General features: G+C 49.3%; 1 protein-coding gene across 1 annotated transcript in view; it reads left to right on the plus strand.

The window, feature by feature from the left end:
- Positions 1-24,225, plus strand: part of LOC146859489 (uncharacterized) — a 69,923-nt gene that overhangs the window by 814 nt on the left and 44,884 nt on the right. Inside the window, exons 2-4 of the mRNA XM_085647171.1 lie at positions 541-594; positions 1,107-1,199; positions 9,460-9,558. Of these exons, the coding sequence (XP_085503297.1) occupies positions 541-594; positions 1,107-1,199; positions 9,460-9,558 (246 nt within the window). The remainder of the gene's footprint in view (positions 1-540; positions 595-1,106; positions 1,200-9,459; positions 9,559-24,225) is intronic.

The raw sequence follows: 24,225 nt of genomic DNA on the forward strand, positions 1-24,225 counted from the left end.
TGATCCAGTTTCTAGTTTCTGCTAGGCAGATGACGCTACCTAATCACACTCATCATGCATTCGGCTGATTAATTAATAAGCCATTGCATAATGTTCTCCTGTCACTTTAGTGAATCACTGAGTAACGCGTTATCTCTGTGACTTTACGTATCTCGTACAGTTCCAACTTATTTAATTGAATTCACAGCGATGATGTGAAGTATGCATCTATGCATTTCAAGAAAGGGAGACAGAGTTGGTTCATCAAGGGTGTTGAGAAAGGGGAATAGAGAGAATCAAATATCATTTGCTGCGATACATTAGTTCCAAATGTAGTTTTTGTTAAGGAGATTTGAAGTATGGATTTAACGGCAGTCGATAGACTTGAGTCAAAACTAGTAGTACTCTAGGTGATCTGTTTTAGTGGCTGCGTTTGCTGTTCGTAAAACATCTTATGGGGATTATTAACAGAATCACTAATCTATTTTTATTTATCTCCTTAATTTCTTTAATCAGCATGCAAGGGCAAGAAGAGGGACGCTTTGGAGGGTCCGGGATAAGCTGGTCAGCCGCTGCCAACCACCAGCGCTTCTGCCGAGGGGTCTGCAGATCCTAGTAAGTCCTTTTATGATTGTTGTGGACTTCTTAGGGTGGAATCTTGGGGCATTGGAATGCTGGTGCTGGCTTTCTTGATTCGTGAAGCTGCAGATAGCAGGCCCAAGTAACCTAGTATCACCGTGTATGTTTGCTGTGAAAGCTTTCCTTTTCCTGCTCATGCCGAGCTCTAACACAGTTCAGTTCAGGAGACAGTGCCCACACCCCCAATGCAGTGTGCTGCAGACCTGTTCATTCATAGTTACAGTATACAAGCAATATCCCATGAATGTGCTGCAAGGCTGGAAAAAAATATGAGGTTCCACTCCCATTTAATTTGGCATTGAACACCATATGTCTTTCATTGACCATTATTCCACACCTGGCTTGCCTAACTTTGTGAACCAACCAATCAAATGTCCAGAGAGATATTTGGAAGACACTGACATGCTAACTGAGCAGTAGTGCTGCATTGCTATTGTATTTGGGGTTGAGTATCTGGGATCTTATTTATGTGCAATGTTTAATTCTAGCCTCACAGCCAATCAGTGATGCCGGCTTTAGTGCCGCTGCAGGAGGAGATGGGTCAGTTGAAGGGGGAGAAGCGGCAGCAGGGACGGGCACTGGTAAGTCACATAATTTCTTCCAAGTACTATGCTCACTAGCTATGGCATAGCGTCATTCGCCACCCTAAAAAATGACTATGAAGTGAACCCGCACCCTAGATTTACCAACCACAGCAGTGGTTGAGTTATTATTATAGACTCATCTATTTGCAATGCAGCAAAACCTCACATAATAAGCCTTGATGGCTTCAGGGAGACATGAAAGAACGGAAGTTAACTTATAAGAACGAAATTGGTATATGAGTAAAAAGGTGTGTGGTGGATGGGCAAAAGGATGGTTTGGAGAAAGGGTTTCTATTGAATGGGTGGATAAGGTATTGGAAATTTTACTGGAAGACCGGATGAGAGAAAGTAAAGCTTAATCGTGGTGGCTCGGACGAATTAGAATGAACATTTGGATTGTTTGGATGAATAGGCAAGGCAGCTCTTCTCACGAGGAGCGGGCTGCTGCTCATCGACTCTGCTTTATGTAGGGTTATCGCTATCATTCAAAGCTAGGGTTCTAAGCAGTGGTTATTTATTTATTTGTATTCTTTGGTTTACTTCCTTGACTCGCTGTATTTGTTAAGTGAGCCAGATCGATCCTACCTATCATACATCAACCCCCCTCCCCGCTCAAGGCATTTTTGCCAACTATGACCCCAGTGCAGTTGGGGCAATCAATTTGTGACTGCAGTGTTGGCTGTGTAATGTGTGTCTGCTTCAGTTAACGCAACATTTATAATCTTTTCAATGTTTTGCAAACTGAACACACAAGGTGTGTTGTTCCTTCGCCAACTCAGTCACCTCTTAGTACTTCACTCCTTTATTTTTTCTTAAGTTCTTCCATTCCAGCCTTCCAAATTGAAAAATCCATTCCTGGCATGTGGCACATTAAATCATTCGATACCCATGCAAAGTGATTCCAGAACATATATCATGGTTTCCCATAACAGATTTATATTTTTCCCTTTTGAATCGTACCGTGACTGAATGAGCCAAAGATGATGAATCAGTGATCAGTGTAGTGGTCCCTCTATTATATATATAAAAAGCTCTGCCCTACCGGTCTAATCCCTCTACCCTACCCCCTGCAGTAGAAAAAATAAAGTTTATTTTCCTTGGTTACTGCCTAGCAAAAGAATCTGTTGTATATACATGGTGGCAGGCGAGGCCACAGAGTAAAGTGGGAGTTAGTGCATGATCTTATGTCACGTTTTGCATATAGGATACACAGTGAGGAATGTGCCAAATAAAATCCATATAGTCCGTTCCTTTACCTGTAGGGCAGTCCATTAGATTCATTTTTCTCAACGTCTACTTATAGCAGACATAATATATTAATATCTGCATTTCATATATGAGGTGTGTGACTGACGTAGTATCTTATTTCTTCTTTATCTGCCTCTTTGGAGACAGGGTAGAAAGAGAACTGCCCTTGGCGCAGAGCAAAGGCATTGTAATTAGATATTTGTCATCTTCAGATGTAGACAGTAGCAAACTAGCAGAGGCGCTGGCAAGGAATGAGCGTGGCTTCATTATTTCAGCACCGCATGCAACTTGTACCCCATATATTGCATAATGTCGTACTCATCAATTAGAAGTCATTTATTTTTCAACTCTAAGAGTCTGACTCTGTTTATAGTTACTTGAAAAGCATTTAGAAAAAAGAAAAAAAATCACTGTTTTTTTAATCCTGTGGTGTTATTCTCTGCTTTTTGCTTTTCTGCTACACAGACAGTGCTTTTTTATGTATGGTCACATGTGTGGGTAAAACATAAAATTGGCCTTGTGACCCTCCATAATGCCCTCTTTTGGCCCTTTTGTATTGTTTGTTTTGGTGGGAGGGATTTGTAGATTGTTGGGGCAGGTTGGAGAGATTGGGAAGGGAGTTGGGACTGTAGAGACTTTCTTAGACATTTTGGGGCTTATTTATGAGCCCTTGCGTCACTTTTGCGCCGCCGGTGCGTCACTTTTTGTGACGCACTAGCAGGGTAAAAAATGCGCAATGTTGCATCATATTTACAAAGTGACGCATCTAGGTAGATCCATCACTTTGTACCCCCCTGCACCACATTATACCTGCGCCAGGTATAATGTATGCAGGGTGGGCGTGCTGACACAAGTAAGCCTCGTAGAAGTGATGCAGTGAAATCTATGAGCTTTCACTGCATCACTTCAAGGACGTCAATATCATACGCCTGCCTCACAGCAGGCTTCAGACTGACACAGGCACATTTGAAATGGGATTTGCCCATGTGAAATGACCCTTTGATGTAGTTGCGTCACTTTTGTGACACACTCCAGCAATGTGTCATTTTTGCGCCTACAGATACGTCAGAAATACTGATTTATCTGGAACTCCTTTCGACAGGATGTGTCATACTGTTAATATGACGCATCCAGCATGTCTCAAGGAGGGTCTAATGAAATGTGACGCATCGCTGTTATCACGCAGCAATGCATCACTTTTCATAAATGAGGCCCATTGAGTTTTGGGGCTCGGGTCAGTTTTGTTTGAGAGAGGGTTGTTTGGGTAGAGATGGTGGGTTGCTTGTAAATAATTATGCTTGAAGTTTTTTCTTGTACTTTTACTTTGCATTGCTGCCTTCAAGTAGTTTTACACAGCCTGTTTATGTGCTTGTGACTTAAGAGAGAGCAAAGCACTTAGTTATAGAGTCTGGGCTTTTACTTCTCTATCTTGACCATTACGGGGGGTGCTGCCATGATGACCTCAATTGTGTCAAAGTTCTGAATGGTCTCGATAAGAAACAGTGGCAGATAATTTATTTCTGAGCAAGTTAAATTTCATCCATTTTAGTTGTCTTACTGAATATACATGCAGCAATAACAGTTGAGGCATCACAACTCTACAAGCGTGGTCCAACTTCCAATTCCACCTAGGTGAGCTTCAACTGTAGGATTGATCTGATTGCTTATCCATCTTAGGAAACTAAATGGAACTAGAAAGACTAAGCAATTGGGTTATATATTCTTCTTTAAAGATTTACAAAGAATTGACACCCCATGAGTACTAAGTGATGACACAATGAGAATGCCTCATTGCGCTAAAAACAGAAAAAATTGTCAGTTTTGGCTAATGTGGAGCTAGCATTATTATTTGTGAATCCACAGGTTAATAAAAATGGACTCAAAGTCTGGAGTCGACAAACTTAGGTTAGGCATTCACTGTTAGGTAACACAAGTCCTGAATCATGATGCTGATGACTGATGTTCTTCATTCTATATCTAAAAAATACGGATCATTATTAATGCATGGGTTGGTAATGGGCTGGTGTGGGCTACTGCTTCGAAGATTCTACAGTAAGTTGGTGTTGCTTTCACTACATCAGCCCCCCAAGTGTGTGATTAATTGATGGTATAATTGTAAGCCACAGCTCAATAAATCACACAGCTCGGGGGAAGAGCGTACCGGGTTGTATGAATGGATGGGTAATGGGGTTTGGCGAAAGGTTTGACATAGACAAACACTACGACACAAGGCCAACATTCCTCGGGGCAATCAGCAGCAGCACATCATTCACCATCAATCTGTAGTTAGGGAAGGAAACAAAAGAATGAGTATGACCGAGTACAGATACATGCATTGCAAACACTCCTTCTGCCCCGAGACCCAATTTACCATATATCTAAATGTTATGTCTTCTAGGTTAGGAAGTGAACCCACAAACCCACTTCTCCTAGTTAATATGATTGTTAAAAGCAAAATGATAATGTATTGCAAAATTGGGTGGTGTATCTGCATTCTCATCTGAAATGTCCTTTATTTGGGGTCTGTCTGCACTGGTCCCGTAGGTATGCAAAAGAAACAATTGATGGACGGAATGCTGGACAATGCAAACATTCAACCCCAGTCACAAGGATCTGGGTTAAATCCATCATTCTTTTGCTCACCACACCACCCCAGTTTGGACCCAGCCAAATGCTAATCAGTCTTGACCCTGTTCTTGTGGGATCAGTCCAGCCCGAACTGCCAAGCCAGGTCCTCCCTGCACCGGAAACAAGCATCCTAGGACCGGTTTCAGGGCATCACCCTTCATCAGCCAGGCTAGCTTGAATCCAGTGGTGTAGTGACCACGGGACCAACGTCTGGTCTGGTAAGTGAGCAGGAGAGTAGTTGAGCTCATCTAGCTTTTTCCTTGGGATGTGAAGGAGACTAGAAGAAGGTCCGGGGCTTGTAAAAGAGAAACTGTATTTTAGAGTTGAGGAGATGGACAGAAGGAAGGTATGGGTCATGAGGAGTGTATCCAGAAGACTTAGAGGCAGTGCAAAAAAATAAAAGGAAGACTCAGAGTATCACTTTTGCCACAAATACAACATACCCGCACACACATACAGAACAGCATTTCACAAAGCACCTCTCTCTATTCCACACAGCTGAGTACTAGGCCTCAGATTCTTGGTTTACCTTTGAACTCAAGTCGATAGTGTACTTGATATCTTCTTGTTTCTAGCCATTGATGAGGTAGACCTGCAGCTCCTGCCCCGACTTCTTCTATGATACTGGAGCTAACTGGAGGCGTTGTCCACCCCCAAAGACCCTCAGGATTGCTGAGAGGTTTTTGGAGGCAATGCCCGCTTTCTCCACCACTCTACAAACACATCTCCTGATGCAATTATTTTTGAGGACTCGAGTCCCCTTGGCTCCTGAGGGTTCTTGAGGGCCAACAAGGCCCCCTGTTACCTCTAGTAAGGCTCACACAGCAGGATTGCTGAAATATCTTTGGAGGACAATCAGAGCAAAAATGCTTTTGGGCATGCAGCTTCCTCTGTCCAAAAGCAATGCTGGTAGGGAATGTTAGGCTTAAGTTTCACTCATACACAACCAGTGAAATTCAGCAGTTATAGTTAGCTGAGCTACAAATCACACCCTCACAATGCATTGCTTATGACCTCACATATTACACCACTCATGACATGATCAGTGACATCTTAAATGACATTACTGATGAAATCACTGATTACATCATCCACAAAATCTCCTACGCACTCACAAATACATCTCCTCACAGATGCACTCACTAACCCATACAGCCACTGACTCACCTACTTACTCATCCATAAAGGCAGTCACACACACCCTCACCCACTCACACAGACATTCATACACCCATACAGGTACTCAGACAACCATTGAATCACCCATATAGCCATTCACTTACCCACTCACCAACCCATCCAGCCACTTACACATCAACTGACAGACTGATACAGACAATCACACAGCTCAGTCACTCACCTATACATTCAGTAATACACCTAATTACTCTATTATACAGTCAGTCATGCACCCCCTGAATAATCCATACTGGCACTCATAAAGTAAGTAAGTAAGTGTTATGTTTGTAGAGCGCATGAATACCGAGGCGTCTTGGCGCTGTAGCAGGACACCGGTTTAGCACAGGAGGGGTACCTTACTTCTGCCGCGTAAATAGCCATATCTTCAGCAACTTCGTGAATCCTGGTCTGGAAGATTGGAGTTTGATATCGTCTGGTAATTCATTCCATAGTCTGGACGCACAACATATCAGGCTCCTACCACCCAATCTAGCTCCTTGTATTCTGGGTATCTGGACCAGACCTTTGTTAGCCGACCTAAGTTTGCGCCAAGGAGTGTACTGCTGAAATAGTTTCTGTAAATCCGCTGCTCCACCACCAAACTGAGTTTTATGTACCAAGCAAAAAGCTTTAAACTCAATTCGCTGTTGCACCTGCAGCCATTGAAGGGTTTTAATGCTAGTGGAACTTAGGAATGTTTAACAGCATTCTAGCTGCAGCATTTCGAATAGATTGCAGATTGGACAACCGATATCCTTAGTTCCGGGGAATAGAAAGAAAGATTTTTCGTACGACTTTCAGCTGGAAGAAGCGAGCTGATGTAAGCTGGTTAATTTGGCCTAGGAAACTCACTTGATCGTCCAACAAGATTCACAGGTTCCTGACTTTTCCTACGGGTACAGGGCAGTTTCCTGCCTCTGCCAGACCCATTCCTGGTTCCAGAGCGATGCCCCAGCCCCAAACTCCATCACTTCTGTTTTTCCCGTATTTAGGTTGAGATAGTTCTGGTGCATCCAGTCCATGTTATGTTTTAGACAGCCATGGAATTTCCCAGCAATGATGTCCTCATTTGAAGAGATGGAAATGACAAGTTGGGTGTCATCAGCATATGACACCTGCAAGAAGCCATGTCCTCTGGTTAGCTCAGCCAGAGGTGCCACATAAATGTTAAAGACTGTTGGGGACAGCGCTGACCCCTGGGGAACTCCACAGGGGAGGGAAAAAATCTCTGATTGATGGTTGTCATACACCCACTGATTCATCAATACACATTGGTATTTATATTTAACACTTATTAACGTTTTAAAAACACTCACAGTAACTGGATGATGTCATCAGTGATGTAATTTGAGATGCAATCAGTGATGTCACTGAAGATGTCATGAGTGATGTCATATGATAGGCCATAAGCAGTGCATTGCGGTGACGTGAGTTGTAGTTAGATCAGCTACCTATAGCAGCTGAAGTTCACTGTTTTGAATGAGTGAAACTTGTGCCTAACTATAATGTCTCTGTAAGTTTGTTTTTTTTCAGTGAATTTCTAAGTTTTTGGAAAATTCAAATTCCTAACTATAATGTCCCTGTAACCTTTGTTTTTTTCTAAGCCGGGGCGGAGTTCGCCTAGCGGCGCTACGTGGAGCCCCGTGAAGTTGCGAAAAAATCTGCTGCGTTACTCGTAGTTCTGCATGGGTCGGAGTTGCTTGTCCCGCCCATTCGCGTGACATTTTCCGCTGTACGTCAACGCAGATTTTGTGTTTGGGTGGAAATATTGAAGGTACTGCACCACGGGGACGCATCATTCCTTAATCTCTGTAATCCTTGGCTTTTTTTCCCATCTTATTTTTTATTGTTTTACCCTTAGTCTTTCTGAGTGTGTATTTGTGTGTTTTTTCTACTTTACTGTGTGTTTTTGGTGAGTTTTGTGCTTTATTTTTTAGCATTCCTCCTTTCTTATTACTACCCAGTCCTTCCTTCTTTTTTCCTATTTCTTTTTTTTCTCTCTTTTCCCCCAGCCCCATGACAGATAAGGGCGCACCAAGGCATGGCCTCTTTGATTGAGGAAGGCGGCGCCAGGCAGGGGTGCAGCCCAGTGCTCTGTTTTCCAAGGTGGAGGTGGCAGCGCTTGTTTTTTATGTCCAGCGCCACTTTCCACCCTCCCTGGCAGCAGTCGGCAGGCCTGGGTCTGGGTACGGGATGCAGGAGCACCAGCAGCTCTGGGCGAGGGTGCGCCGGGCAGTTTACCGCTGCTCTGTGGTCCGGCACACCCATCAGCAGTCAGACATCCTGGCTTGAGAACAGGACATGCATGACCCATCTAGGAGTTGAGGTTGCAGGACTAGGTTAATAATGATTATAATTATTACTTTTTATTATTACCTGTGTTCTATACTACAGCTAATATTTTTTCCCAAATAATGGCAAGCTTACAAGCTGGGATGTTACGTTTTCAAATACTATGTATAATCTGTTATGTTAGACAGGTGCGTAGCTTACTTGGCGCTACCCACCTAACCTTGTTATTGAATCGTACTTGTTGCCAATCGCTTGGGCTGATGTAATCAGTGATGATTATGTAATATGATCTGTAATTAGTTATTTGGAATGTCGTAACCTCGTGGTGCATGGGATGTTTGTGAACAACAACATCCATTTTTCAATTGAAGCTTGTGCTGCAGTCCTTTTTCACCTGCCACACAAGCTTCCATTGACAAATGGAAGTTTGCAACCGTCCCATGTCCTATGGGCGATCGCATTGATTTCTAGTAGACTAGTGCGGTCGTTGTGACCGCAACACCGACCTAAGGCCAGGCGGTTCCAGAACCGCAATGGCATCCGCCTGACATAACTGTAATCATTATAAAAAGGCCCTTAGTGATTAGTGCATTGGCCCGTCAAAGGGGGTTGACTTAAGACTGAGAGATTGCGAATGAGATTTGAGAAGAAGCAAACATGAAACCTCAGGGTTTTCTGCAATTTATTATTAGTACTTCCAAAATGCAGTTGACCAAATTTGGAATAGGAGTGGACTAAGTAGGTAGGTTTTGTAAATTGTGAATACGATATGTCCGTGATATACTACTACTAGTTGATCTGATTTAGAAAAGTTTAATGTTATTGCGATTGTCTTTCCTGTCAAATATGTTTCGGGGAGATATTATTTATTATACCGCTAATCTTTTTTTATCTTTATGTTTTACATCAGCATCCAGGGGCAAGAAGAGGGCTGAGGCGGTTCAGGGTCTGGAAGCTGGAGCTGGAGTCGCCTCCCAGAGTTCCTCGGCCGATGGCTCTGCTGGCCCCAGTGAGTCAATCAATTAATCAATCAGGGTTTTTTTAAAGCGCGCTACTCACCCATGAGGTTCTCAAGGTGCTCGCGGGGAGGGCAGGGTGTGGGTCAAAAGTTTTGTTTAACTGAACAGCCAGGTCTTCAGTGCCTTCCTGAAGGTGTTAAGGGAGGGGGCACGTCTGATGTCGGTCGGGAGCTCGTTCCAGGCCTTGGCCGCGATGTAGGAGAAGGATCTTCCCACCGCTCAGGCTATGTGGATGCTTGGGGTTTTGGCGAGGAAGAGGTTGGTGGATTGGAGGTTTCTCTTGGGTATGTGGAGGTTGATTCTGTCATTGAGGTATTGGGGTCCTGTGTTGTGTAGGCATTTGCAGGCCTGGGTGAGTATCTTGAAAGTAACTCTCTTCTCAATGGGGAGCCAATGGAGCTTCTGTAGGTGTTGGCTGATGTGGGTGTGTTGCGGGATGCCGAGGACAAGTCTGGCAGCGGTGCTCTGTGTCATCTGAAGCTTGCGGAGTGGAGACTTGTTTATGCCGGCGTAGAGGGCATTTGCGTAGTCCAGCATGCTGGTGATGAGGGCATGGGTGACTGTCTTCCTTGCCTCGGGGGGATCCACTTGAAGGTTTTGCGGAGGATGCGGAGGGTGTTGAAGTAGCTGTAAGTGACGGCGTTGACCTGTCTGTTCATGGAGAGAGAGGAGTTAAGTACGATGCCAAGGTTTCATAGCATGGTCCATGGGGGTCAGGTGGATGCAGAGGGCGGTAGGCCACCAGGAGTTGTTCCATGCCGATGGGGGAGTTCTGAGGATGAGGACTTCTGTCTTTTCCGAGTTGAGCTTCAGGCAGCTGTTGCTAGACCAGGCTGCTACTTCCTGCATTCCTTTGTGGAAGTTGCGTCTGGTGGTGGGGTCCTTGGTGAGGGAGAGGATGAGCTGGGTGTTGTCAGCGTAGGACACTATGTTGAGGCCATGCTGTCGGACGATGGTGGCAAGGGGGGCCATCTAGATGTTGAAGAGGGTTGGGCTGAGTGATGACCCCTCTGGGACTTGATTTCCGTGGATTCGGACAGGAAGGGTGGCAGTCTGATCCTTTGGCTTCTGCCGGTGAGGAATGATTGGATCCAGTTGAGGGCGATTCCTTGTATGCCGGCGTCATGTAGTCTGGCTGCGAAAGTGCGGTGGTAGTCGGTGTTGAATGCTGCTAACAGGTCGAGTAGAATCAGGGCTGCAGACTGGTGTGGCCTTGGCCGAGGAGGAAGTGGATGTCATCTGTGGCGGCGAGTAGGGCAGTCTGGGTACTGCGGAATCTGGATTCGGAGGAGTCGAGTATGGCATGGTCAGTTCTGGATAGGCGGTCTTCTCTGCTACTTTCACCACGAAGAGGAGGAGCGAGATGGGCCGGTAGTTCTTGAGGTCCTTCGGGTCTGCTGAGGGTTTCTTGAGCAGGGGCCTGACTTCTGTGCGCTTGCAATCGTCGCGGAAAGAGTCTGTCTTGAAAGTGGTTTTGACGGTGCATTGCAGTGCGAGTGAGATGGTGTGGTGGCTCTGTGGTAGATGTTGTAGGAAGGTGGAATCTACCTACATGGTTGCCCCCACTTTTATTCTGGTGTTTTGATGGTTTTTGACTTAGTTTGGCTGGGAACCTGCTTTTCAGGTCCCCAGCCTATCTGCTTTCTCTTATAAATTGATTCCATGTACTTTAGGTACACTCCAGATTGGGATTCTGGGGTACCCTTATGAGTCCCTAGTATATGGTATAATATGTACCCACGGCATACCAGGGGCTGAAGCATGTATTATGCCACCCCTGGAAAGCCCTCGAAAATGACACCACAGGTCTGCTACTGCCGCCTGGGTAAGGTGGTGCATGTGATGCAGCGCGGAATGCAAAATCCCTCCCTTCGTCACAGATCATAGATCACACTCAATCACTACATACGCTGGTGGGGCCCACAACACCAACATTCATCCTTCTAACAACCTGTTTCCAAGGAGGCGATTGTTCCACTCGCTGTAATGGAAGGAAGTACTAATATATCCCTATTTATAAAGGCCTAAACTTCACCTTTTAGCACTTCTCCCATGAATAGGCCATGGATCAGCTAGCTGCAGGTTGGAGTGATAACAAAATCTATAACTTATTTACATAAATACATTTTTCATAATAACGACCCAACACAGTTCTTGTAATAAATCTTAAATTTTTATCTAAATAATTGAAAATTGAGTTTTTGGTTTAATCAAGCAGTAGACCATCATATTTACCTATTCTGGCTAAAAGTCGTCCTCTAAGTCAAAATCTTGGTCATCAGTTCATACTGTCAGAGTCTTAGGAAACAGCTGTCCTGCAGTGTCACCGTCCTCTCCGTCAGCATAACGTCAGGAAATCGAAAATCTTCTGAAGGGTCTCGCTCCTCAACCTCTCTATTCTACCATTTTTATAGTAAAATTACATTCCAAATAGTAACGAATGATATTTTAAAATGCTTCTAATTGGTCCGTTTAAAATGGTTCAACAGCTTTCCCATGCGGAAGATATAGTTCATATTTTCTTCGGAAAAGTATCTTTTATTGTTTCTTTCAGAGTAGCTGGCTGGTAGCCCGGTGTGTCCTTGAGTGGCACAGTTGAGTTAGGGTCGTCCAAAGGCCACTGCTGCTGATGGTGACGCATGCGCACTTCACCCAGAGACCTTCATAATGGAGTTGTGTTCATCAAATAGGGATGTCGGCCATTTTGTGGCCACCAAATGGTCAACTTAAGCAAAGAAACAAAAAAACGTAATTAATACATGGAAATGACTAATAAAATGTTATCCCCTTACTAATACCCATATGTGTATGTATTTATCTAGCAGAAGCAACACTTAATGCGGGTTATATTCACATTAATAGGCACATGTTAGAGTCGGGGATCTCTGGTTGGCGCAAGGTTGCCCTTGTGTCAAGCAGGAACCCTCTCCTCCACGTCAGGGCGCAGGATAACCCCTCGCGAATGACCCTTGCTCACCCTCTAGGTGCGTGGCGTGAGCAGCCAAGGCGATTCCTCAGGCGTTGTTGGTTAAGCACTTACAATCATACACACAGTAAATACATCAATCCCCCCAGAAACGGACACCAGACTTGGATTTATATAAAAATACGCTTCTTTATGTAAAAATAAGGATATATATCTCAGCAGACTTATCACAAGACCAACAACGTTTTCGCTAGGCCACCAGGTTGTAAAGCGGGCAAAGGTTCTTGGTTCGTAGCTTCAAATAGATTCTTTGCAGTCTCTTACAAATGTTACTTGTGGTTCCAGTACTCACAGAGATCGGCTCCTGCGAACGGGGAAATAAGGCGTTGCGGGCCCCGAGCCCGATACTGGAACTTCTTTCGTGATGTGGAGAGTCGGCACAGGTCGGTGCGACTCTCAGCTTGGGAAGTGTTCTTGGGTCCTCAATCAGCAGGTGTGGGCAAGTAGGCAGGCGCGGCCAGCGACCCTTTAGCACGCGGTGCCGGAGGGTCTCCACAGTGGGGGCGGCGCGGCCTGAGATGTCCGGGGATAGCGAAGCGGGGTCGCAGGGCACGGTCAGTGCAGCTGGATGACCCGGCGTAGATCACAGTCGTCGGACGGTTTCCGGCGGGAGGGGTGATAGCGCGGTCAGCGCGCTCCAGTAGCAGGCGGTGACAGGGATGCAGGCGACCTGGCCCGGGGACAGAGAGCGGCTCTGGACGGAGCGGGGCTCTCACGGGTTTAAGGCAGGCAAGCTTCTGAGTGTCACGGCCCTAGGAGGGGCGATGAGGGGCGCAGTCTCTTTCCAGCGGGATGCACACACGGCTCGAATTGGAGGACGAGCAAAAGCACAGAGAACCCACTGGTCCTGGGGTTCAGTTCAGGGGGCAAGCTCAGATCAAGCCCTTGGAGAATGTTCAAGCACAAAGTAGCAAAGTCTTTTCAGTAAGTCTCTTCCTCTCCTTTCTCAGCAAGGCAAGCAGCAGGCCAGCTCCTCCAGCGTCTTCTTCTCCTTCTAGTCGGGCAGAGGTTCTTTGTGGTAAACAGGATTCTGATTTCTTAGGAGCCAGGCTCCTACTTTTATACCATGATTCTTTTGTTCTTTAGCGCCAGGGGGCCTAGGCCTGGCTCAGTCCAGTTCTGGAGCACTTTGTTATGGTGACTCTGCTCTTTCCTTTCAGCAGCAGGGCAGAGACATCAGCCGCCCCACAGGGGGCGGCGCCGGCTTTGTGGTGGCAGAGCACAGGTCTATTCAAGAGTCAAGGTGTACTCCTCCCACCCATCCAGGTGTCACCTTTCTACCCACCACCTGGCAGCCAACCTGTCTCTGGGGATCCCCCCACCCTGCTCCTTACTGTTGCTAGGCAGAACACACACACACACAGCAGAGGCGGACTGAGATGGTCAGGTCAGTAAATACTAACTTTCTAAAAGTAGTATTTACAAACCCAGGATATTAAAATAAACTTGACTACAAGAAGTATTTTATTATTCTGAGTTCAGGCATACTAAACTTGATACTCTACCATGCTCTATGAGTCCACTGGAGTCACAGCGTGTAGTGACTCCAGCAGCCCATTCTGGCCTATGGAGAGCAGGTAGCCTTCAATAGTGAAAAACGAAAAGGGCTGTAATTCACTACTAAGACATGCCACACACATCAGGGCATGTCCTACCTTATGCCTACAATGCACCCTGCCCTTGGGCCTACCAGAGGGGTGGCTAATATGTAGGTAAGGGAAGGTTTAGGGACTGGCAAGTGGGGGCACTTGCACAGTCAGCGCGACAGTCCCAGACTGCACGCAGGTTCTGCAGTGGCAGACCCTAGACACATTTTACTAGGCCGCTTCGGTGAGTGGCACAACCAGTGCTGCAAGCCCACCAGCAGCATTCGTATTTACAAGCCCTGGCACTCCTGGTGCACTTTACTAGGGGCTGATAGTAAACCGAATAAGCCAAACATGGACACCAATCAATGTATACATTTTACCATAGGGAGAGCATATGCACCTTAGCACTGATCAGCAGTGGTAAGGTGCCCAGAGTCATAAAACAGCCATCAACAGGTCAGAAAAAATACTGGAGGAAGGCAAAAAGTTTAGGGATGACCCTGCAAAAAGGGCCAAGTCCAACACAACCCCCTTCCAGCCAAAACGCAGGGTAGACCAATCACCACCGTGATGGTCTTCCCTGCTTGGGGCGATAGAACAAGGACCTGGCCCGCAACTGCAGGGGCAGACTCCATTTCTACGCCAATCTGAACCTATAGGACTCCCTCTGTCCATACTCTCAGGGCCCACCAAGCCAATCCATGGGGAACCCTTCTCCTCCCCGGTGGACACCACCTGTGCAGCACCTAACCTCAACTGGCCCACAGGTGTGTCCCAACAGACAGACAGCAAAATGCTACAGTGGCCACTGACAGTAGTCCGGGATGAGACCCAGGCCGTATGCCTCTCAGGGCTCTCAATCCTCTGTGGCGCCAGGGAGCGGGGGGCAGTATCCCCAGGTGCTTGGCACCCTTTGTCCATTCTCCCCCTTGTCAGGTCAGGTATGACATCCTGGTACTGACCCACCAGCCCCAGGACTGTACCCGGCGACTGGACCCAAGACTGGGGTGGCCTCTCCCACACCCGGTCCTTCTCCTTCGGGCTCTGTACCCTCCCACCTGGAGTGGTACCCCCTTCCAGAATTGCCAGGGCACCTGGGGCAGGTATCCTGCACAATTCGCCCACCAGTTCAGGTGTTCTATCCTGCAACTGGGCGTCCAGGTCCGGGGGGACACCCTGAACCTGGCCCTCCAACCTAGGGTCTAAACCCTTCAGTTGAGCCGGGGTCAGAGGCGAGGACTCCCTCCCTCTGCACCCCCTTCCAGAGTACTGCCCACTCCCACCTGGCGTGGTACCCCCAGAAGCAACATGGGTCAGGACACTGATTACAGTAGTCCCACCCTCCAGGTCAGACAACACCTGAACCTGGCTTCCCAACCCTGGGACCAACCCATGCGGTTGAACGCTCGCCTGGCGCACCAGGACTTCCCGGGGAGCACGCATGCCCCCCCTGAGGGTGACGCATAACTCTTGTGTCGTGCGACAGTCTGCCTGGCGCTGATCTCCCGACCCCTGTCCATCTGACAGTGCCTGAAGATCCCCCAGGACAGAAGTGGTGTCACCATGGTCATTCACCGGTGACGCAGCCCTTCTGGCTGGCCCCTGACCCACTGGTTCTTCCACGGGGGACTCTTTCCCCCTCTCACCCCTCAATCTGGACCTCTGCACCCTCCCAAATGGAGCGGTACTGCCAGACACCAGAACTGATGGAGGTCTGATTACAGACACTCCTAGCTCACCAGACACTAGGGGACCCCGCACGACGGGCAGACCCTCAGGACAGACTAGGCTCCCCACCTGGTGTTCCCTCAAAGAACCATCCAAGCTCTGAGACTGAGGTTGGGCACTACCGGGACATACCCCATTCTCACTCCTTCCGCTTACAGACAGGACGTGAGGCCCTACACCCCTCTCACTATTACAGGACCTAGCTGGGCTACTCTGAGCCACTTCCCCCACACTGGGTTTGAAGATACCTGGACCACTCATCGTGGGATCACTTCCCAATGCCTTTCCAGACCCTCTGGACTCCACCAAAAGGTCTGCCTCCAATGTGAGCTCCCTGCGGTCAGAGAACTCACTCTCCCACAGGTGTTGGCATAGCTCTGGAAAACAGGGACTTACAATATGCTCTCCCACAATTGTATCACACAGCCCCCTAGCAGGGTTAACCAAACTATCCTTCACCTCACCATCCAGTGCCTCACACACGTACTCCACCCCATTCTCCTGAGACCGGCAAGACAGTATCTGACTGTCTCTGTCACACAACCCACACTCTTCTGGGCGGTCTTCACACTCACCCACCAGGACTTCAGTTTTGGGGGAACCCCTCTCCCTGCACCTCTCATCTAGAGTCAGTAGAGTGTCCCTCCCGCCACTAGGACCATGAACCCCTGCGCCAGTTACCCTATTCCCTTCAGGGATACTGCGCACTACTGGAGCTACCTCATGCCCTTGAACCTCCTGGGCTATGTTAACCCCCTCCTTCAAGTCAGGCGCCATATCTCTGGGTGTGCGTACTACTCTCTCAGCACTGTAACACTCAATATTGCTGCCACCAGAGGGAGAGCGGTCTAAACTCTTGATCTTGAGATCCAACTCCCTCATTTTTATATCATGATCCATTTGGCGTTGTTGTGCCTCCAAGGCCAACTTCTGCTTTTCCATTTCCATTTGTCCTGCCAACTTTGCCATCTCCATTGCATGCGCCCTGTCTGCTGCCCTGTCTGCCAGCTCCTCTGGCGACCGGACTCTGCTGGGCTCCTCAAGGTTGTCGGGTGGAACGATGTCCCCCGCATTCCGTGGGTCTCGTGACTCCTTCCAGGCTCTCAAAGCCTTGGCGTACTGGACCCTCCTCTTGAATCCAGCATGGGGAACTCGGAATTTTACACTGTAGCCTTTCAATTGCTCTATCGTGTAGCCTTCCAGTCTCTCCCAATCCACCTCATCCATTCCAGAAATCACAGAGAGTGCTCTTCCAGCGGAGAGTGAGCCAGGCATGGTTGCAGTAATGGCAGATGTCTCAACAAAGTTCCAAATGAAAACCTGTGGCTGCGTTACTTGGTCTGCTCTCACTATCTGGTGATTAATAATTCACTGTATGTCAATTATAAATGCAAATCCGAAATCCCAGCCGCTGCCAACAATGTTAGAGTCGGGGATCTCTGGTTGGCGCAAGGTTGCCCTTGTGTCAAGCAGGAACCCTCTCCTCCACGTCAGGGCGCAGGATAACCCCTCGCGAATGACCCTTGCTCACCCTCTAGGTGCGTGGCGTGAGCAGCCAAGGCGATTCCTCAGGCGTTGTTGGTTAAGCACTTACAATCATACACACAGTAAATACATCAATCCCCCCAGAAACGGACACCAGACTTGGATTTATATAAAAATACGCTTCTTTATGTAAAAATAAGGATATATATCTCAGCAGACTTATCACAAGACCAACAACGTTTTCGCTAGGCCACCAGGTTGTAAAGCGGGCAAAGGTTCTTGGTTCGTAGCTTCAAATAGATTCTTTGCAGTCTCTTACAAATGTTACTTGTGGTTCCAGTACTCACAGAGATCGGCTCCTGCGAACGGGGAAATAAGGCGTTGCGGGCCCCGAGCCCGATACTGGAACTTCTTTCGTGATGTGGAGAGTCGGCACAGGTCGGTGCGACTCTCAGCTTGGGAAGTGTTCTTGGGTCCTCAATCAGCAGGTGTGGGCAAGTAGGCAGGCGCGGCCAGCGACCCTTTAGCACGCGGTGCCGGAGGGTCTCCACAGTGGGGGCGGCGCGGCCTGAGATGTCCGGGGATAGCGAAGCGGGGTCGCAGGGCACGGTCAGTGCAGCTGGATGACCCGGCGTAGATCACAGTCGTCGGACGGTTTCCGGCGGGAGGGGTGATAGCGCGGTCAGCGCGCTCCAGTAGCAGGCGGTGACAGGGATGCAGGCGACCTGGCCCGGGGACAGAGAGCGGCTCTGGACGGAGCGGGGCTCTCACGGGTTTAAGGCAGGCAAGCTTCTGAGTGTCACGGCCCTAGGAGGGGCGATGAGGGGCGCAGTCTCTTTCCAGCGGGATGCACACACGGCTCGAATTGGAGGACGAGCAAAAGCACAGAGAACCCACTGGTCCTGGGGTTCAGTTCAGGGGGCAAGCTCAGATCAAGCCCTTGGAGAATGTTCAAGCACAAAGTAGCAAAGTCTTTTCAGTAAGTCTCTTCCTCTCCTTTCTCAGCAAGGCAAGCAGCAGGCCAGCTCCTCCAGCGTCTTCTTCTCCTTCTAGTCGGGCAGAGGTTCTTTGTGGTAAACAGGATTCTGATTTCTTAGGAGCCAGGCTCCTACTTTTATACCATGATTCTTTTGTTCTTTAGCGCCAGGGGGCCTAGGCCTGGCTCAGTCCAGTTCTGGAGCACTTTGTTATGGTGACTCTGCTCTTTCCTTTCAGCAGCAGGGCAGAGACATCAGCCGCCCCACAGGGGGTGGCGCCGGCTTTGTGGTGGCAGAGCACAGGTCTATTCAAGAGTCAAGGTGTACTCCTCCCACCCATCCAGGTGTCACCTTTCTACCCACCACCTGGCAGCCAACCTGTCTCTGGGGATCCCCCCACCCTGCTCCTTACTGTTGCTAGGCAGAACACACACACACACAGCAGAGGCGGACTGAGATGGTCAGGTCAGTAAAAACTAACTTTCTAAAAGTAGTATTTACAAACCCAGGATATTAAAATAAACTTGACTACAAGAAGTATTTTATTATTCTGAGTTCAGGCATACTAAACTTGATACTCTACCATGCTCTATGAGTCCACTGGAGTCACAGCGTGTAGTGACTCCAGCAGCCCATTCTGGCCTATGGAGAGCAGGTAGCCTTCAATAGTGAAAAACGAAAAGGGCTGTAATTCACTACTAAGACATGCCACACACATCAGGGCATGTCCTACCTTATGCCTACAATGCACCCTGCCCTTGGGCCTACCAGAGGGGTGGCTAATATGTAGGTAAGGGAAGGTTTAGGGACTGGCAAGTGGGGGCACTTGCACAGTCAGCGCGACAGTCCCAGACTGCACGCAGGTTCTGCAGTGGCAGACCCTAGACACATTTTACTAGGCCGCTTCGGTGAGTGGCACAACCAGTGCTGCAAGCCCACCAGCAGCATTCGTATTTACAAGCCCTGGCACTCCTGGTGCACTTTACTAGGGGCTGATAGTAAACCGAATAAGCCAAACATGGACACCAATCAATGTATACATTTTACCATAGGGAGAGCATATGCACCTTAGCACTGATCAGCAGTGGTAAGGTGCCATAGAGTCATAAAACAGCCATCAACAGGTCAGAAAAAATACTGGAGGAAGGCAAAAAGTTTAGGGATGACCCTGCAAAAAGGGCCAAGTCCAACACAACCCCCTTCCAGCCAAAACGCAGGGTAGACCAATCACCACCGTGATGGTCTTCCCTGCTTGGGGCGATAGAACAAGGACCTGGCCCGCAACTGCAGGGGCAGACTCCATTTCTACGCCAATCTGAACCTATAGGACTCCCTCTGTCCATACTCTCAGGGCCCACCAAGCCAATCCATGGGGAACCCTTCTCCTCCCCGGTGGACACCACCTGTGCAGCACCTAACCTCAACTGGCCCACAGGTGTGTCCCAACAGACAGACAGCAAAATGCTACAGTGGCCACTGACAGTAGTCCGGGATGAGACCCAGGCCGTATGCCTCTCAGGGCTCTCAATCCTCTGTGGCGCCAGGGAGCGGGGGGCAGTATCCCCAGGTGCTTGGCACCCTTTGTCCATTCTCCCCCTTGTCAGGTCAGGTATGACATCCTGGTACTGACCCACCAGCCCCAGGACTGTACCCGGCGACTGGACCCAAGACTGGGGTGGCCTCTCCCACACCCGGTCCTTCTCCTTCGGGCTCTGTACCCTCCCACCTGGAGTGGTACCCCCTTCCAGAATTGCCAGGGCACCTGGGGCAGGTATCCTGCACAATTCGCCCACCAGTTCAGGTGTTCTATCCTGCAACTGGGCGTCCAGGTCCGGGGGGACACCCTGAACCTGGCCCTCCAACCTAGGGTCTAAACCCTTCAGTTGAGCCGGGGTCAGAGGCGAGGACTCCCTCCCTCTGCACCCCCTTCCAGAGTACTGCCCACTCCCACCTGGCGTGGTACCCCCAGAAGCAACATGGGTCAGGACACTGATTACAGTAGTCCCACCCTCCAGGTCAGACAACACCTGAACCTGGCTTCCCAACCCTGGGACCAACCCATGCGGTTGAACGCTCGCCTGGCGCACCAGGACTTCCCGGGGAGCACGCATGCCCCCCCTGAGGGTGACGCATAACTCTTGTGTCGTGCGACAGTCTGCCTGGCGCTGATCTCCCGACCCCTGTCCATCTGACAGTGCCTGAAGATCCCCCAGGACAGAAGTGGTGTCACCATGGTCATTCACCGGTGACGCAGCCCTTCTGGCTGGCCCCTGACCCACTGGTTCTTCCACGGGGGACTCTTTCCCCCTCTCACCCCTCAATCTGGACCTCTGCACCCTCCCAAATGGAGCGGTACTGCCAGACACCAGAACTGATGGAGGTCTGATTACAGACACTCCTAGCTCACCAGACACTAGGGGACCCCGCACGACGGGCAGACCCTCAGGACAGACTAGGCTCCCCACCTGGTGTTCCCTCAAAGAACCATCCAAGCTCTGAGACTGAGGTTGGGCACTACCGGGACATACCCCATTCTCACTCCTTCCGCTTACAGACAGGACGTGAGGCCCTACACCCCTCTCACTATTACAGGACCTAGCTGGGCTACTCTGAGCCACTTCCCCCACACTGGGTTTGAAGATACCTGGACCACTCATCGTGGGATCACTTCCCAATGCCTTTCCAGACCCTCTGGACTCCACCAAAAGGTCTGCCTCCAATGTGAGCTCCCTGCGGTCAGAGAACTCACTCTCCCACAGGTGTTGGCATAGCTCTGGAAAACAGGGACTTACAATATGCTCTCCCACAATTGTATCACACAGCCCCCTAGCAGGGTTAACCAAACTATCCTTCACCTCACCATCCAGTGCCTCACACACGTACTCCACCCCATTCTCCTGAGACCGGCAAGACAGTATCTGACTGTCTCTGTCACACAACCCACACTCTTCTGGGCGGTCTTCACACTCACCCACCAGGACTTCAGTTTTGGGGGAACCCCTCTCCCTGCACCTCTCATCTAGAGTCAGTAGAGTGTCCCTCCCGCCACTAGGACCATGAACCCCTGCGCCAGTTACCCTATTCCCTTCAGGGATACTGTGCACTACTGGAGCTACCTCATGCCCTTGAACCTCCTGGGCTATGTTAACCCCCTCCTTCAAGTCAGGCGCCATATCTCTGGGTGTGCGTACTACTCTCTCAGCACTGTAACACTCAATATTGCTGCCACCAGAGGGAGAGCGGTCTAAACTCTTGATCTTGAGATCCAACTCCCTCATTTTTATATCATGATCCATTTGGCGTTGTTGTGCCTCCAAGGCCAACTTCTGCTTTTCCATTTCCATTTGTCCTGCCAACTTTGCCATCTCCATTGCATGCGCCCTGTCTGCTGCCCTGTCTGCCAGCTCCTCTGGCGACCGGACTCTGCTGGGCTCCTCAAGGTTGTCGGGTGGAACGATGTCCCCCGCATTCCGTGGGTCTCGTGACTCCTTCCAGGCTCTCAAAGCCTTGGCGTACTGGACCCTCCTCTTGAATCCAGCATGGGGAACTCGGAATTTTACACTGTAGCCTTTCAATTGCTCTATCGTGTAGCCTTCCAGTCTCTCCCAATCCACCTCATCCATTCCAGAAATCACAGAGAGTGCTTTTCCAGCGGAGAGTGAGCCAGGCATGGTTGCAGTAATGGCAGATGTCTCAACAAAGTTCCAAATGAAAACCTGTGGCTGCGTTACTTGGTCTGCTCTCACTATCTGGTGATTAATAATTCACTGTATGTCAATTATAAATGCAAATCCGAAATCCCAGCCGCTGCCAACAATGTTAGAGTCGGGGATCTCTGGTTGGCGCAAGGTTGCCCTTGTGTCAAGCAGGAACCCTCTCCTCCACGTCAGGGCGCAGGATAACCCCTCGCGAATGACCCTTGCTCACCCTCTAGGTGCGTGGCGTGAGCAGCCAAGGCGATTCCTCAGGCGTTGTTGGTTAAGCACTTACAATCATACACACAGTAAATACATCAATCCCCCCAGAAACGGACACCAGACTTGGATTTATATAAAAATACGCTTCTTTATGTAAAAATAAGGATATATATCTCAGCAGACTTATCACAAGACCAACAACGTTTTCGCTAGGCCACCAGGTTGTAAAGCGGGCAAAGGTTCTTAGTTCGTAGCTTCAAATAGATTCTTTGCAGTCTCTTGCAAATGTTACTTGTGGTTCCAGTACTCACAGAGATCGGCTCCTGCGAACGGGGAAATAAGGCGTTGCGGGCCCCGAGCCCGATACTGGAACTTCTTTCGTGATGTGGAGAGTCGGCACAGGTCGGTGTGACTCTCAGCTTGGGAAGTGTTCTTGGGTCCTCAATCAGCAGGTGTGGGCAAGTAGGCAGGCGCGGCCAGCGACCCTTTAGCACGCGGTGCCGGAGGGTCTCCACAGTGGGGGCGGCGCGGCCTGAGATGTCCGGGGATAGCGAAGCGGGGTCGCAGGGCACGGTCAGTGCAGCTGGATGACCCGGCGTAGATCACAGTCGTCGGACGGTTTCCGGCTGGAGGGGTGATAGCGCGGTCAGCGCGCTCCAGTAGCAGGCGGTGACAGGGATGCAGGCGACCTGGCCCGGGGACAGAGAGCGGCTCTGGACGGAGCGGGGCTCTCACGGGTTTAAGGCAGGCAAGCTTCTGAGTGTCACGGCCCTAGGAGGGGCGATGAGGGGCGCAGTCTCTTTCCAGCGGGATGCACACACGGCTCGAATTGGAGGACGAGCAAAAGCACAGAGAACCCACTGGTCCTGGGGTTCAGTTCAGGGGGCAAGCTCAGATCAAGCCCTTGGAGAATGTTCAAGCACAAAGTAGCAAAGTCTTTTCAGTAAGTCTCTTCCTCTCCTTTCTCAGCAAGGCAAGCAGCAGGCCAGCTCCTCCAGCGTCTTCTTCTCCTTCTAGTCGGGCAGAGGTTCTTTGTGGTAAACAGGATTCTGATTTCTTAGGAGCCAGGCTCCTACTTTTATACCATGATTCTTTTGTTCTTTAGCGCCAGGGGGCCTAGGCCTGGCTCAGTCCAGTTCTGGAGCACTTTGTTATGGTGACTCTGCTCTTTCCTTTCAGCAGCAGGGCAGAGACATCAGCCGCCCCACAGGGGGTGGCGCCAGCTTTGTGGTGGCAGAGCACAGGTCTATTCAAGAGTCAAGGTGTACTCCTCCCACCCATCCAGGTGTCACCTTTCTACCCACCACCTGGCAGCCAACCTGTCTCTGGGGATCCCCCCACCCTGCTCCTTACTGTTGCTAGGCAGAACACACACACACACACAGCAGAGGCGGACTGAGATGGTCAGGTCAGTAAATACTAACTTTCTAAAAGTAGTATTTACAAACCCAGGATATTAAAATAAACTTGACTACAAGAAGTATTTTATTATTCTGAGTTCAGGCATACTAAACTTGATACTCTACCATGCTCTATGAGTCCACTGGGGTCACAGCGTGTAGTGACTCCAGCAGCCCATTCTGGCCTATGGAGAGCAGGTAGCCTTCAATAGTGAAAAACGAAAAGGGCTGTAATTCACTACTAAGACAGGCCACACACATCAGGGCATGTCCTACCTTATGCCTACAATGCACCCTGCCCTTGGGCCTACCAGAGGGGTGGCTAATATGTAGGTAAGGGAAGGTTTAGGGACTGGCAAGTGGGGGCACTTGCACAGTCAGCGAGACAGTCCCAGACTGCACGCAGGTTCTGCAGTGGCAGACCCTAGACACATTTTACTAGGCCGCTTCGGTGAGTGGCACAACCAGTGCTGCAAGCCCACCAGCAGCATTCGTATTTACAAGCCCTGGCACTCCTGGTGGACTTTACTAGGGGCTGATAGTAAACCGAATAAGCCAAACATGGACACCAATCA

Source organism: Triturus cristatus, chromosome 3_2 (genome assembly GCF_964204655.1).
Source record: "Triturus cristatus chromosome 3_2, aTriCri1.1, whole genome shotgun sequence".
NCBI lineage: Eukaryota > Metazoa > Chordata > Amphibia > Caudata > Salamandridae > Triturus > Triturus cristatus.